The 16,267-nt window shown below is 36.4% G+C and overlaps 1 protein-coding gene across 3 annotated transcripts in view; it reads left to right on the top strand.

Annotated features, from left to right (window-relative positions):
* Positions 1 to 16,267, top strand: part of Kiaa0319 (KIAA0319 ortholog) — a 100,734-nt gene that overhangs the window by 58,661 nt on the left and 25,806 nt on the right. For all 3 annotated transcript variants that reach the window (XM_074082772.1, XM_074082774.1, XM_074082773.1), the window contains exon 9: positions 300 to 432. In XM_074082772.1, the coding sequence (XP_073938873.1) occupies positions 300 to 432 (133 nt within the window). The remainder of the gene's footprint in view (positions 1 to 299; positions 433 to 16,267) is intronic.

The raw sequence follows: 16,267 nt of genomic DNA on the forward strand, positions 1-16,267 counted from the left end.
TAGTCATGGTGAGTAGAAGTAGCATTTTGGCGTGCTGCTCTCTGTTCACTTCTGTTTTTTAAAAATCCACAGTACCTGTCATTGTGCTTCAAATGAGTGGGGCGACCTCACTCAAACCTGGTGCAAATCCAGGAGAAAAATGGTGATGTCTTTTTCTGATACATAATACATACCACTGAGAGCTGTGCAAGTATGTAATTTCATATAAAATGAGTTCAAATATGCAATGATATAAATTACAAAACTAATTTTTACTACTTTTACGTCTCATCCTAATTTTTATTTTTTAAATCTTGTAGAAAGTACAGATGATACTAACATCGTGAGCTATCACTGGGAAGAGGTTAATGGGCCCTTCATAGAAAAGAACACCTCACTTGACTCCCCCATCTTGCACTTGTCTAACCTTGGTCCTGGAAACTACACTTTCAGGTAAGCGGGTCCCCCTTTATTGTGATTTTCACTATGTAAGATTTTTACTATTTCCTTAAATTGATATCTAAGCAACACTGTGCTTTTCATTTTGATCAAGAGGCAAGGCTGATATGGTCTTCTTGGGGGTTTTGAGTGCCTGTTGCTATAAACTCCAATATGCCCATCAATTCATGTGAAGTATAAATGTCTGTTTTCTAGAAATAATTGTTTGGGTTTCTGATACTACTATGGGGACAGCATCTTTTTTTAAATTATTCTTTTATTCACATATGTATACATCGTTTGGGTCATTTCTCTCCCCGCCCCCCTCCCCCACCTTCTCTGCCCTTCCCCCCTCAGTTCCAGGCAGGTTGTGTTCTGCCTTTATCCCTAGTTTTGTTGAGGAAAAGAGACAAGCATAATAAGGAAGACAAAGCGTTTTTGCTAGTTGAGTTGAGGATAGCTATACAGAAATATTCCTAGCATTGCTTTCATGTACACGTGTTATGACCCATGTTGATTCATCTCTAACTGATCTTTACCTTGGTTACTGATCCTCTTCTCATTATAATCTCTGTTGCTTTAAGTTTCTTTATTAGCTTCTCTGGAGTGGAAACATGAAAGGCTTTCATGTTTTGGGTTTTCTGCTTATTTCTATATCACCCAAATGTGCTTTCCCCTTATCATGTGATCCAAGTTGACCACATTGCTGCATTTGCCCTAGATCTAAAGTCCACATATGAGGGAGAACATACGATTTTTGGTCTTCTGAGCTTGGCTGACCTCACTCAGAATGATGTTCTCCAGTTCCATCCATTTACCTGTAAATGATAAGATTTCATTCTTCTTCATCGCTGAGTAAAATTCCATTGCGTACAAGTACCACATTTTCTTGATCCATTCATCAATAGTGGGGCATCTTGGTTGTTTCCATAACTTTGCTATTGTGAATAGCACCGCAATAAACATGGGTATGCAGGTGCCTTTGGAGTAATCTGTGTTGTATTTCTTTGGGTATATCCCCACGAGGGGGATTGCTGGATCATATGGCAGGTCTATGTTTAGATTTTTAAGGAGTCTCCAAATTTTTTTCCAGAGTGGTTGCACCAGCTTGCATTCCCACCAGCAGTGGATTAGGGTTCCTTTTTCCCCACATCCTCGCCAACACATGTTGGTGGTGGTGTTTTTGATGATGGCTATTCTAACGGGGTGAGGTGGAATCTTAGTGTGGTTTTGATTTGCATTTCTTTTATGGCTAGAGATGATGAGCATTTTTTCATGTGTTTTTTGGCCATTTGAATTTCTTCTTTTGAGAAAGTTCTATTAAGTTCAGTTGCCCATTTTTTAATTAGTTCATTGATTTTAGGAGAGTTTAGTTTCTTAAGTTCACTGTATATTCTGGTTAACAGTCCCTTGTCTGATGTGTAGCTGGCAAATATTTTCTCCCACTCTGTGGGTGGTCTCTGCAGTTTAGAGACCATTTCTTTTGTTGTGCAGAAGCTTTTTAATTTTATGCAGTCCCATTTGTCCATCCTTTCTCTTAGTTGCTGGGCTGCTGGGGTTCTATTGAGGAAGTCTTTGCCTATACCTATTATATCCAGAGTGTTTCCTGCTCCTTCCTGTAGTAGCTTCAGAGTTTTAGGTCTGATATTTAGGTCCTTGATCCATTTTGAGTTGATACTAGTACAGGGTGATAGACATGGATCTAGTTTCAGTTTCTTGCAGATGGGTATCCCAGCAACATTTGTTGAAGAGGCTGTCTTTTCTCCATTGTATATTTTTGGCACCTTTGTCAAAAATGAGGTGGGTATAGTTGTGTGGATTCATATCTGAGTCCTCTATTCTGTTCCACTGGTCTTCATGTCTGTTTTTATGCCGGTACCATGCTGTTTTTATTGCTATTACTTTGTAATATAGTTTGAAGTCGGGTATTGTGATACCTCCAGCATTGCTCTTTTTTACTGAGTGTTGCCTTGGCTATTCGTGGTCTCTTGTGTTTCCAAATGAACTTTAGAGTAGATTTTTCAATCTCTGTGATGAATGTCATTAGGATTTTGATGGGAATTGCATTAAACACGTAGATTGCTTTCAGTAGTATAGCCGTTTTTACTATGTTGATTCTACCAGTCCATGAGCATGGGACAGCTTTCCATCTTCTGTAATCTTCCTCAATCTCTATCTTCAGGAGTTTGTAATTCTCCTTGTAGAGTTCATTCACATCTTTTGTTAAATTTACTCCTAGGTATTTGATTTTTGGGGGGGGCTATTGTGAATGGAATTGTTTCCATATATTCCTTCTCAGTTTGTTCGTTGTTGGTGTATAGAAAAACTAATGATTTTTGTTGGTTGATTTTGTATCCTGCCACCTTTCTGTAGCTGTTTATGGTGTCTAAGAGTTTTTGGGTGGAGTTTTTTGGGTCTTTAAGGTATAGGATCATATCATCTGCAAATAAGGATATTTTGACAGTTTCTTTACCTATTTGTATTCCTTTTATTTCTTCTTCTTGCCTAATTGCACTGGCTAGGAATTCCAGTACTATGTTGAATAGGAGTGGGGATAGTGGACACCCTTGTCTTGTTCCTGATTTTAAGGGAAATGGTTTCAGTTTTTTACCATTAATGTTGGCTGTAGGTTTGTCATAAATAGCCTTTACAATGTTGAAGTACATCCCTTCTATTCCTAGTTTTCTTGGAGCTTTTATCATGAAGTGGTGTTGGATCTTGTCAAAGGCTTTTTCTGCATCTATTGAGATGATCAAGTGGTTTTTGTCTTTGCTTCTATTAATGTGCTGTATTACATTTATAGATTTGCATATGTTGAACCATCCCTGCATCCCTGGGATGAAGCCAACTTGGTCATGGTGTATGATCTTTCTAATGTGTTGTTGGATTCAGTTTGCCATTATTTTATTAAGGATTTTTGCATCAATATTCATTAAGGAAATTGGCCTATAATTCTCCTTTTTGGAGGTGTCTTTGTCTGGTTTTGGGATGAGGGTAATATTGGCTTCATAGAATGAGTTAGGCAGTTTTCCTTCCCTTTCTATTTCATGGAACAGTTTAAGGAGAGTTGGTATTAGTTGTTCTTTAAATGTCTGATAGAATTCAGCAGAGAATCCATTGGGTCCTGGACTTTTCTTTTTTGGGAGACTCTTGATTGCTGCTTTAATTTCTTTTTGTGTTATAGATCTATTCAGGTGGTTAATATCTTCTTGGTTCAGTTTTGGGTGGTTGTAAGTTTCTAGAAATCTGTCCATTTCTTCAAGATTTTCAAATTTATTAGAGTGTAGGTTCTCAAAGTAATCTCTGATGATTTCCTGGATTTCCATGGTGTTTGTTGTTATCTTCCCTTTTGTGTTTCTGATTTTACTGATTTGGGTTTTTTCTCTCCTCATTTTAGTCAGGTTTGCCAGGGGTCTGTCAATATTATTTATTTTTTCAAAGAACCAGCTTTTTGTTTCATTGATTCTTTGTATGTTTTTATTTTGGTTTCTAGTTCATTGATTTCAGCCCTTATTTTAATTATTTCTTTCCTTCTGCTTGTTTTGGGATTTGCTTGTTCTTGTTTTTCTAGGAGTTTGAGATGTATCATTAGGTCATTGATTTGAGCTCTTTCTGTCCTTTTAATATATGCACTCATGGCTATATACTTTCCTCTTAGGACTGCCTTTGCTGTGTCCCATAGGTTCTGGTAGGTCATGTTTTCATTTTCATTGACTTCCAGGAACATTTTAATTTCCTCTTTCATTTCATTGATGACCCATTCATCATTTAGCAATGTGTTGTTCAGCTTCCAATTGTTTACAAGTATTTTACTGCTGTTTTTGTTGTTGATTTCTAGTTTTAATGCATTGTGGTCAGATACAATGCATGGGATTATTTCTATTTTCTTATATTTGCTGAGACTTGCTTTGTGTCCTAAGATATGATCAATTTTTGAGAAGGTTCCATGGGCTGCTGAGAAGAATGTGTATCATGCAGAAGTTGGATGAAATATTCTGTAGACATCAACTAGGTCCATTTGATCTGTGGTGTGGTTTAGTTCCAGAATTTCTTTATTGATTTTTTGTTTGGATGACCTATCTATTGGTGATAGAGGAGTATTAAGGCCTCCCGCTATCACTGTGTTGGAGTTTATATATGTTTTTAGGTCCTTCAGAGTATGTTTGATGAAATTGGGTGCGTTGACATTGGGTGCATATAGGTTGATAATTGTTATTTCCTTTTGGTGTATTTCCCCTTTTATTAGTATGGAGTGTCCTTCTTTATCTCGTTTGATCAGTGTAGGTTTGAAGTCTATTTTGTCCGAGATAAGTATGGCTACTCCTGCCTGTTTTGGGGGACCATTGGCTTGGTAAATCTTCTTCCAGCCTTTCACTTTCAGCCAGTGCTTATTTCTGTCAATGAGGTGGGTCTCCTGTAGGCAACAGATTGTTAGATCTCCTTTTTTAATCCAGTTTGCCAGTCACTGTCTTTTAATGGGGAAATGTAGTCCATTAACATTCAGTGTTATTATTGATAAGTATGTGCTGATCCCTGTCATGTAGTTGTCTTTGTTGATTAAGAGTTTGATTATGTGTAGCTGAAACAATGTTACTCTTTACTTTCTTGCCTTTTCTTCTGCTGTGGTTTGGTATTGCCTGCCCTTTCATTGTTTTGTTTGCCTTCATTATCTGTATGCAGAATTCCTTAGAGAATCTTTTGTATTGGTGGTTTGATGGTCATATATTGTTTTAATTTCTGCTTATCATGGAAGATTTTTATTGTTCCATCTATTTTGAATGATAGTTATGCTGGGTAAAGTATCCTAGGATTGAAGCTATTTTCATTCAATGCTTGGAAGATCTCACTCCATGCTCTTCTTGCTTTTAATGTTTCTGTTGAGAAGTCTGCTGTGATTTTGATGGGTTTACCTTTGTATGTTGTTTTTTCTCTCTTACAGCCTTCAATATTCTTTCTCTAGTCTCTGTATTTGTTGTTTTAATGATGATATGTCATAGGGTAGCTCTATTTTGGTCAGGTCTGTTCGGTGTTCTGGAGGCCTCTTGTACTTGAATGGGCATAGTTTTCTCTAGATTCGGGAAATTTTCTGTTATTATTTTATTGAATATATTATGCATTCCTTTTGCTTGCACCCCTTCTCCTCCTTCAATGCCCATGATTCTCAAGTTTGGTCTTTTGATGGAGTCAGTGAGTTCCTGTTCCTGCATTTTCTTTTCACAGGTCTTGAGTTGTTTAATTAATAGTTCTTCAGTTTTTCCTTTAATTGCCATTTCATCTTCAAGTTCTGAGATTCTGTCTTCTGTTTGTTCTATTCTGCTGGAATGGCCTTCCATTTTGTTTTGTATTTCTGTTTTATTCTTTTTTTTGAGGTTTTCCATATCATGGGTTACTTCTTCTTTAATATTATCAATTTTTGCCCTTAATTCATTTATCTCTCTGCTTATCATGATCTTTGTTTCAGTCTGGTGTTTGTTTAGGGCTTCTATGATTTCATTTATTTGTTTCTGTATTTTCTGATATTCTTGAGTTTTGTCATCTTGGAACTTCTTGAGTGCCTCCTGTACGTTTTGGTTGACCATGTCTAATAGCACCTCTATGAAATTCTCATTAATTACTTGCAGAATTTCTTATTTCAGGGTGGTCTTGTGTTCTTCAGTGGGTTCCTTGGTATACTTTATCTTTGTTTTGTTGGATCCATTTTCTTCATTTTGCTCTAAATCTTATACTACTTTATTTTTGGGGAAAGAATGGTTTCCATCCCTTTTTCTTCTTCCCATATTTCCACTAGGTGACGTTTCTGGGGACAGTATCTTTTTCACCCTGTTGAGTTACAAGAAACACAATTTGCATATTTAGAGTCAAAGTGAGGCAGAGTTATATAATTACCTGCTAATTATATGGTTATCTATTTAATCATTTTTACAGTTTTTAAGGTATAACTGAAGTACAATAAGCTGCACAGATTTAAAGTACAAAATTTGATGAATCTTGACATAGTATACCTGTGAAGCTAGCACCTCAATGGAGATAATACATATTTCTTTCCATGACCCCAAAGGTCTCTCCTTCCCACGTTCATTCTCATGCAATGACTGATGTGCTTTTGTTTACTCTTAATTATTTTATACTTCCTAGAATTTTATATTAATGAAGTCATACGATATAGTCTACTTTTCCCCTCGCTTTGACTCAGCAAATGACTTTCATCCATGTTGTCTATGCCAATGGTTCTTTCCTTTTTATTGTTGAATTCCATTTCAAGTGAATAGTGCAGAGGTGAAGGAAAACTTCTTTTCCACCCTGTCAAGGTTTGCTGAAATAAACTGACAAATATTCAATTGGAGAAAAGGCATACCAATTTATTAATGTGAAAAATGGGAAATCACAGCAGTATGTTTGTAAGGAATCACAGGAATGTGATATATGCACCAGCTTAGCACATATAAGTTCACAAACTTATATACCCCATTTTCTATAGGGGAAGGGAGAAGTGGGAAATGCAGACAATTTTGAGGGTGTATCAGTGGTTGTTAGGGGAATGGATGATCTGGGAGATACTCTCTTTAGAGTTTGAATGAGCCCAAAAAGCAGATTCTGTCTTGTAATGGAAGTCCATCTAGGTGTGGGTATGTTCCTCAGTCTCTCCCTGCCTCCACCTCCTCTTCTTCCTCCTCTTCCTTCTCCTCCATTTTTTTGAGACAAGGTCTCACTGTGTTTCCCACCTGGCCTTGACTTCCAGATCCACTCGCCTCAGCATCCTGAGTGCTGGTATGATAAGGTGCACTACCATGTTTGGTGGTGCAGCTTATCATACCAGCGTGGGAATGGGAGGCAATTGTGTTCCTTATTGCAGGTCAGATCTTAATGCAGATAAAGAGAATTCCAGAGAGGGCCTTTCTTTTACTCAAATTGCTCAGCATGCCAAAAAAATGCCATGCAAGGAAGTGTTGTTCTCTGAGCTCCAGCAATGGGCATACCATGATTTATTTATTTATTCTTCTGTTATGGACATTTGGATTCTTTAAAAGATTAATCTTTTTGAGACCAAGTCTCATTATGATGCCCAGGCTGGTCTCAAACTCTTGGGCTCAAGCAGTCTTCTTGTCTCAGTCTTCTAAGTAGCTGTCATGACAGGTGTGTACTACCACATCCAGTTGACATTTGGGTACTTTGAAGCATAAAACAATTACAAATAAAAGCTGGGCATGGTGGCATACTTCTATAATCCCAGATACTCAGAAGCAGAGACAAGAATTAACTAGCTTGAGGCCAGTCCTGGCAAAGTTAGTGAGACCCTATCTCAAAAACGAAGTGCAAACAAAAGGGCTAGGGACATGGTCAAGTGGTAGAATGCTTGCCTAGCATGTGCCAGGCCCTGGGTTCAGTCCTCTATAGCACACACACACACACACACACACACAAATTACTAATGAAGGTGCATTTTTTGTACAAGTTTTTGCATGGACATATATTTTCATTTTGGGGATGTATGCGGGGGAAACAAATACCAGGAGTGGAAAGGCTCCATCATATGTGAGTTTATGTTTAACATGCCAAACACTTTCCCAGATTCTCACCTGCTGTGTGTGAGAATTCCAGTCACAAGAGTTCACACCAATAGTAGAACAGTTATTAAATTTTAGCCAACTTGATGGGTGATGGTATGCCATTGTGGTGTAATTTGTATCTCCTGAAGACTAATGATTATAAGTGTATTTTCAGGTGCTTATTAGCCATTCATATAACTGTTTTTAAATAATTTTTATTAGGATATATTCATTATAAAGAGGGGATTCATAGCAACAATTCTGATTAGTCTTATATTGTACAATATTTACATTGCCCCCATCAACCCCCTCCCCACCCCACTTAAAGCAATTGGAAGAGGTTTTTTAGCTCTGTTTCATATAGGTATATGAAGTCCAACCATATACCATCACCTTAATCTCCTTTCTTCACCCTCCCCTCTCCCATAATTACCCCCCCTCTGCATACACTCTACCTGTTTTACAGTCCTGATTTTTGTTATTAATATTTAAGTTGACATTCAAAGGGGTGTCTCCATGTATGTTCACTGTGGCTGTGCTTTACTTTGGTCTGTTCAACCCCTTCCATTACTCTCCCTTACCCCTTTAACTCCCACCCCCATTTTTCAACAGTTTTCAATATACATCCTTATATCCTCTACCTTTACTCTTATGGTATGTGATATTACTGATGCTCTATCATTCTCTTTTCCTTTCTCTCTTTTCCCTAGTTCCTTAGAGTAGTTCCACTGTTACAAACATTTTCTGTATCTGGGTTTGTATATGATCATGCTTGTTTTTGTGTATATGTTTATTATTGGATCTATCTTCCATGTATGAGAGAAAACATGTGTCTTTTATGTTTCTGATCCTGGCTAACTTCAGTTAAAATGATGTCCTCCAGTTGTATCCATTTACCTTCAAACCCTATGTCATTGTTCCTTGGAGCTGAGTAATACTCCATTATGTATATGTACCACAATTTCAGGATCCATTCATCAGTTGTAGGGCATCTGGGTTGTTTCTAGACTTGGCTATTGTGAATAGTGCTGTGATGAACATCATTGTAGAGGGATCTCTACTGTATCCTGTCTTACATTCCTTTGGGTAGATGCTCAGGAGTGGTATCACTGGATCATATGGCAGTTCTATCTCTAGTTTTTTGAGGAATCTCCATACTGTTTTCCATAGTGGTTGTACTAATTTGCATTCCCACCAGCAGTATATAAGGATTCCTGTTAAGTCACATACTCACTAGCATTTGTTGTTATTATTACCCTTGATTTCAACCATTCTAACCAAGGTGAGATGAAATCTAAGTGTTGTTTTGATTTGCATCTCTTTTATAACCAGGGAAGTTGAACACTTCTTCATGTGTTTACTGGCCATTTGTACCTCTTTGAGAATTCCCTGTTTAATTCCTGTGCCCATTTCTTCACTGGAGTGTTGATTCTTTGGGAGCTGAGTTTTTTGAGTTCCCTGTAGATTCTGGATATTAGTCCCTTATAGGATGAGTAGTTGGCAAAGATTTTCTCCAATCCTGTGGGCTCTCTCTTGAGTCTGATGACTGTTTCCTTTGCTGTGCAGAAACTCTTTAGTTTGATGCAGTCCCATTTGTTCATTGTTTCTCTTAGATGCTGAGCATTTTGAGTTCTGTTTAGGAAGTCATTCCCTATACCTATCTGTTCCAGTATATTTCCTACTGCTTCTTGGAGTTGTTTGAAAGTTTCAGGCCTTGTATTAAGGTCTTTGATCCACTTTGAGTTGATTTTGGTACAGGGTGAAAGACAGGGATCTAGTTTCAGTCTTCTAAATATGGATATCCAGTTTTCCCAGAGCATTTGTTGAAGAGACTGTCTTTTCTCCATTGTGTGTTTTGGGCTCTGTTGTTGAAGATCAGTTGGCTATGGATGTGTGGGTTTATGTATGAATCTTCTATTCTGATCTTCTGATCTTCCTGTTTGTTTTTGTGCCAATACCATTATGTATTTCTTATTATAGCTCTGTAGTAGAGTTTGAAGTCAAGTATTGTGATGCCTTCAGCACTGGACTTTTTGCTCAGAATTGTTTTGGCTATTTGAGGTCTTTTGTGTTCCATATATATTTCATGATTGTTTTTTCTATTTCTGGGCAGAATGTCATTGGAATTTTGATAAGGATTGCATTGAACATGTAGATTGCTTTTGGTAGTGTGGCCATTTTCACAATATTGATTCTACTGATCCACAAGCATGGAAGTTCTTTCCATCTTCTGGTGTCTTCTTTATTTCTCTCTTCAGAGGTTTCTAGTTTTCATTAAAAAGGTCTTTGGTTTCTTTTATTAAATTTATTCCAAGATACTTTATTGTTTTTTGAGGCTATTGTGAATGGGATTGTTTCCCTAATTTCTTTCTCAGTCTGTGCATTGTTGGTATATAGAAAAGCTACTGATTTCTGTACATTAATTTGTATCCTGATACTTTGCCAAAAAAGTTTAAGATTTCTAGTGGTTTTTTTGGGTCTCTTAGGTGTAGGATCATGTCATCTGCAAATGGGGATATTTTGACTTGTTCCTTCCCTATTTGAATCCCTTTTATTTCTTGCTCTTGTCTTACTGCTCTGGCTGGGAATTCCAAAACTATACTGAATAGAAGTGGAGAAAGTAGACAGCCCTGTCTTGTTCCTGACTTTAAGGAGAACAGTTTTAGTTGTTCTCCATTTAGTATGATGTTGGCTCTAGGTTTGTTATATATAGCCTTTATTATGTTGAGGAACATTTCTTCTATTCCTAATTTCTTCAGAGCTTTTATCATGAAAGGGTGTTGATTTTTGTCAAAAGCTTTTTCTGTGTTTATTGAGAGAATCATGTGGTGTTTGTCCTTGCTTCTGTTTATATGCTGTATTACACTTATGGATTTACATATGTTGAGCCATCCTTGCATCCTTGGAATGAAACTGACTTGGTCATGGTATATGATCTTTTTGATGTGTTGTTGAATTCTGTTTTCCAGTATTTTGTTGAGAATCTTTTCATCTGTATTCATTAAAGATATTGGTCTATAATTCTCTTTTCTGGTTGCATCTTTATTGAGTTTCAGAATGAGTGTAATGCTGGCTTCATAGAATGAGTTTGATAGTGTTCCTTCCCTTTCTATTTCCTGGAAAAGTTTGGGGAGTATTGGTGTTAGTTCTTCTTTAAAGGTTTCGCAAAATTTGGCCATGAATCCATCAGGTCCTGGGCTCTTCTTTGTAGGGAGACTATTACTGCTTCAATTTCATTGCATGTAATAGGACTACTTAAGTGTTAATATCTTCTTGGTTCAATTTTGGTTAGTTATATGCATCTAGGAATTTATCTATTTCATTTAGATTTTCAAATTTACTTGAATATAAGTTTTCAAAGTACTCTCTAATGATTCTCGGGATTTCATTGGTATTTGTGATTATGTCCCCTTTTTCATCTTGGGTTTTATTAATTTGGGTCTTCTTCCCCCTCTCTTTTGTCATGTTGGCTAAGGGTTTGCCAATCTTGTTAATCTTTACTAAGAACCAACTTTTTGTTCCATTGATTCTTTGTATAGTTTGTTTGGTTTTGATTTCATTAACCTTGGCCCTGATCTTTATTATTTCTCTCTGTCTGCTGGTTTTGGGTTTGGTTTGTTCTGTTTTTCTAGGAGCTTAAGGTGCATTATTAGATTGTTTATTTGAGAGGTCTCTGTTTTTTTTTTAATGTAGGCACTTATAGCTATAAACTTTACCCTTAGCACAGCCTTTGTTGTGTCCCACAGATTCTGGTAGGTTGCATTTTCATTTTATTGGATTCTAGGAACTTTTTGATTTCTTCCCTTATTACTTCCATCACACATTGGCTTTTCAGCAGTGTGTTGTTCAGTCTCCATGTATTTGAATATTTTCTGGGGTTTCTTTTGTTGCTGAGATCTAGTTTTATTCTGTTGTGATCTGATATGATGCAGAGGGTTATTTCAGTTTTCTTGAATTTGTTGAGACTTGTTTTGTGTCCTAAAATATGATCTATTTTGGAAAAAGTTCCATGAGCTGCAGAAAAGAGTGTATATTGCCTAGTCATTGGGTGAAATATTCTGTAGATATCAACCATGTCTTTTTGGTCTAATGTGTGGAATAGCTCTGAAGTTTCTTTGTTGATCTTTTGTCTGGATGACCTATCTGTTGATGACAGTGGGGGTATTCAGGTCTCCCACTATCACTGTATTAGCATCTATATGTGCTCCTAGGGCCACTAGAGGTGGGTTTTTTTTTTTTCATGGTACTGGGTCTTGAACTCAGGGCCTATACCTCAAGCCACTCTGCCAGCCCTTTTTTGTGAAGGTTTTTTTTTTGAGATAGGGTCTCACGAATTATTTGCCCAGGTTGGCTTTGAACCCCATTATCCTCCTGATCTCTGCCTCCTGAGGAGCTAGGATTAATGGCTACCAGTGCCTAGCTAGAGTTTTTTAAAAATGTAGATGGGTGCCCCTGTGTTTCATGGATATTTCCTCTTGATGAATTGTTCCTTTCATTCATATGAAGTACCTTCATTATCTCTTCTGATTGATTTTAGTCTGAGGTCTACTTTGTCAGATATGAGTATAGCTACTTCTGCCTATTTATGGAGCCATTTGTTTAGAAAACTTTTTTCCACCCTTTGACTTTAAGCCAGTGTTTATTTTTTTCAGTGAGATGAGTCTCTTGTATGCAACATATGGTTGGGTCTTGTTTTTTAACTCAGTTTGCTATTCTCTGTCTTTTGACTGGGACATTGAGGCCATTTACAATATTAATATTGAGAGGTTGTTTCCAGTCATTCTTGTTCCCCTGTTGTTTATATTACCTATTCGTTGTTTACTGGTCTGCTTGCTTAAAAGGGTTTATTCTTACTTGAGTCTTTCTCTCTCACTCTAGTTTCTTTTTCGATATGTAAAAGTCCTTTAAGTATTTATTGTCTATAGTGCTGGCTTGGTATTTGCAAATTTCTTTAGTTTTTCCTTGTTGTGGAAGGTTTAGATTTCTCCTTCAATTAGCAAGGATTGTTTTGCTGGGTAGACTTTTCTAGGTTGACAGTTGTTTTCTTTCAGAGCCTGCATTATGTTTTTTCCATGACCTTCTTGCGTTTAGAGTTTGATTTGAGAAATCTGCTGTTATTCTAATGGGTTTGCCTTTATATGTGACTTGTCTTTTCTCTTTTACAACTTTCAGAATTCTTTCTTTTTTCTGTGTGCTGAGTGTTTTGATTATGATGTGTCTGGGGTGTTTCTTTCTTGGTCTGAGAATTTGGTATTCTGTAAGCTACCTGTACCTGGGTGACTCTCTCATTCTCAAGGTTAAGGAAGTTTTATTTTCAATTTGCTTCACTATGTTCATCAAGCTTTAGATTGCAATATTTATTTGGTATATTGAGTTGTTTATTTTGGATTATTTTTCAGGATTTCCCTATCTTTATTGATTTCCTCTTTCATATCCTGGATATTCTTCTTAATTTCATTCATCTGTTTGTTTGTATTCTCTTTGAGCTTATTTAATTGTTTATTCATGTTCTCTTTGAGATCAAATACTAACTTTTGTGTTTCTTCTTTGAGATTGTTAATCATTTTTGCTATTGTTTTTTGGAATTCATTATTTGATAGCTCTTCCTCTACACAAGTGTTTGGGTCCTTAGTGGTTGGAATTTGTGAAGTATCTCTTCACATCTTTTGCCTATTTCATAACTGTATTGTCTTACTTAATGATAAGAGTTCTATATATATTTTGAGTATAAATTCCTTATGATATATGGTTATGGATAATTCCTCCCATTGTGTGCCTTGCCTTTTTTATTTACTTTATGGTATGTTTCAAGCAGCAAAAGTTTTTATTTTAATGAGTCAATTTTTTTTTTTTTTTGGTGAGATTGAGGTTTGAATTTAGGGTTTCACACTTGCAAAGCAGGCACTCTACCACTTGAGCCACATCTCCAGTCCATTTTTACTTAGGGTATTTTGGAGATGGGGTCTCCTGGAACTACCTGTCTAGGCTGGTCTCAAACCTCGATCCTCCTGATCTCAGCCTCCCAAGTAGCTAGGATTATAGGTATGAGCCACCAGCACCCAGCATGGTGAAATCTAATTTATCAATTTTTTCTTTTTGTGTGTTTTTTTTTTGTTCTTATGTAAGTAACCTTTGCTTATCCCAAAAACTGCAAAGATATTTTTCCTACATGTGTTATAGTTTTAGCTTTTAAGTCACTGATGTGTTTTGAGTTGGTTTTGTGTATTTTGTGGGATTTTTGAATGTTAAATCAACCTCTTGCTTCTGGAATAAAATCAATTTACTCATGATATTTTCTTTGAAAAAAGTATTGGACTCAATTTGATAGTATTTTGATAAAGATTTTGTGTCTGCATTTGTGAAAGATATTGGTCTGTAGTTTTCTTTTTATTTTTTTAACAATGCTTTGTCAGGGTGTGGTATGGGGATTATTAAACTGTAACTAGCAAAATAGTGGTAGTATTTCTTCCTTGAATCTTTGGTAGAATTCACTAGCAAAATCATGTGAACTTGGAGTTTTCTTTTTGGGAAATTTTTGGTGCCAAATTCAATTTTGTTAATAAAGCTAAAGCTATTCCAATTTTCTGTTTTTTTCTTGTGCTAGTTTCTGGTAAGATGGGTAAGTCATATTTGTGAAGAAATTTGTCTATTTTGTCTAAAATGTCTAATCTGTTTGCCAAAGTTATTCATAGTATTTTTATGCTGTCCTTTCAATGACTACACCATCTGTGATGACAACCCTTTTTTATTCTCAATATTGGTGATTTGTACTCTTTTTCTCTTGATTAGTCTTAGTTTTTTTTCTTTCATTTATCTTTTCAAAGAATTTTGTTACTTTTTCAGTTTTCTGTTTTCTAGCCCATTTATTTCTGCTTCCTATTATTTCTTTATTTCTACTTACTTGTTTCTTTTCAGTTCTCTCTCTCTCTCTCTCTCTCTCTCTCTCTCTCTCTCTCTCTCTCTCTTTTTAATGCTACTGGGGTTAGAACTCATGGCCTTGTGCCACACTTCCAACTCCCCCCCCCTTTTTTTGGTAAGGTTATTTTTTAGATAGGGTCTCATGTTTTTTTGCTTGGGCTGGAGTGGATCTTGATCTTCCTAGCTCTAACCTCCCAATTTGCTGGGACCACAAGCACATGTCACCATTCCCAGTTTGTTGGTTGCCTGGGCTTCCAATTGTTATCTTCCTGATCTCTGCCTTCCTAGGATAGCTGGGATTACAGCCATGAATCATGGTGCCCAGCTCTTATTTCTTAAAGTACAATTTTAGGTCATTATATTAGATCTTATTTCTTTTATTATGAAGTTTTTAAAGCTATAGTTTTAATTTAAGTACTACTTAAAGCATCCCACATATTTTAGTATATTATTTTTTAAGATCTCATATGCCTCTTACTAACAATCTGACAATTCCAGAGAAGGAGCCCATATCCGTGTATTTATAGACTCCTCTCTGATGTATGGCTTGGCTAAGAAATCTTTAAGAATCTGTTGCGATATATGTTTGACTGAAAGACCCACAAAGGTGCCCTACAGTGTTTCAGATTTTATACATAGTTGTAATAGTATTTGTCTTAGTTTCTTGAAATCTCAACTTAAGAAACACTTTACCTGTTTCACACCTCTCAAGATAGTGAGGTGTTTTTATTTGATTGTATTTATTTGTACAGTTCTAAGGATTGTATCAAGGCCCTTTCATATGCTAGGCAAGCACTCTTCCACTGATCTACATCCCCAGCCCAGAATGATTTTTTATTTTATTTTTTTAACAAGAAAATAACAAGCACTGGCAGGGATATAGAGAAATGGAAACCCTGAGCACTGCTGGTGGGAATGTAGACTAGTGCAGCCATTGTGGAAAACACTATGCAGATCCTTCAAGAGTTAAACATAGAATCTCCATGTGATCCTGCAGTTCCATTTCTAGTGTAACTAAAAGAATCAAAAGCAGGGACTCAAGTAGACACTTGTACATGGATGTTCACAACAGCTTTTCTCCTAATAGCCCAAAGGTAGAAATAGCATGAATGTCCACCAACAGATGAATGGATAAGCAAAAATGTGAGATTTAAATATATTGCATATATATGATAGAATATTATTCAGCCTTAAGAAGGAATGGAATTCTGATACATACTTTAACTTGGATGAACCTTGAGACCCTTATGCTAAGGGTAATCATACACAAGAGTATGATTCCACTGACATGAGGTACCTTGAATAGTCAAATTCATAGAGACAGAAAGTAGAATACTGATTGGCAAAGGGGTGGGGATATTAATCTTTAGTGGGCACAGAGTTTT

The sequence above is a fragment of the Castor canadensis genome, chromosome 8, assembly GCF_047511655.1.
Source record: "Castor canadensis chromosome 8, mCasCan1.hap1v2, whole genome shotgun sequence".
Lineage (NCBI taxonomy): Eukaryota > Metazoa > Chordata > Mammalia > Rodentia > Castoridae > Castor > Castor canadensis.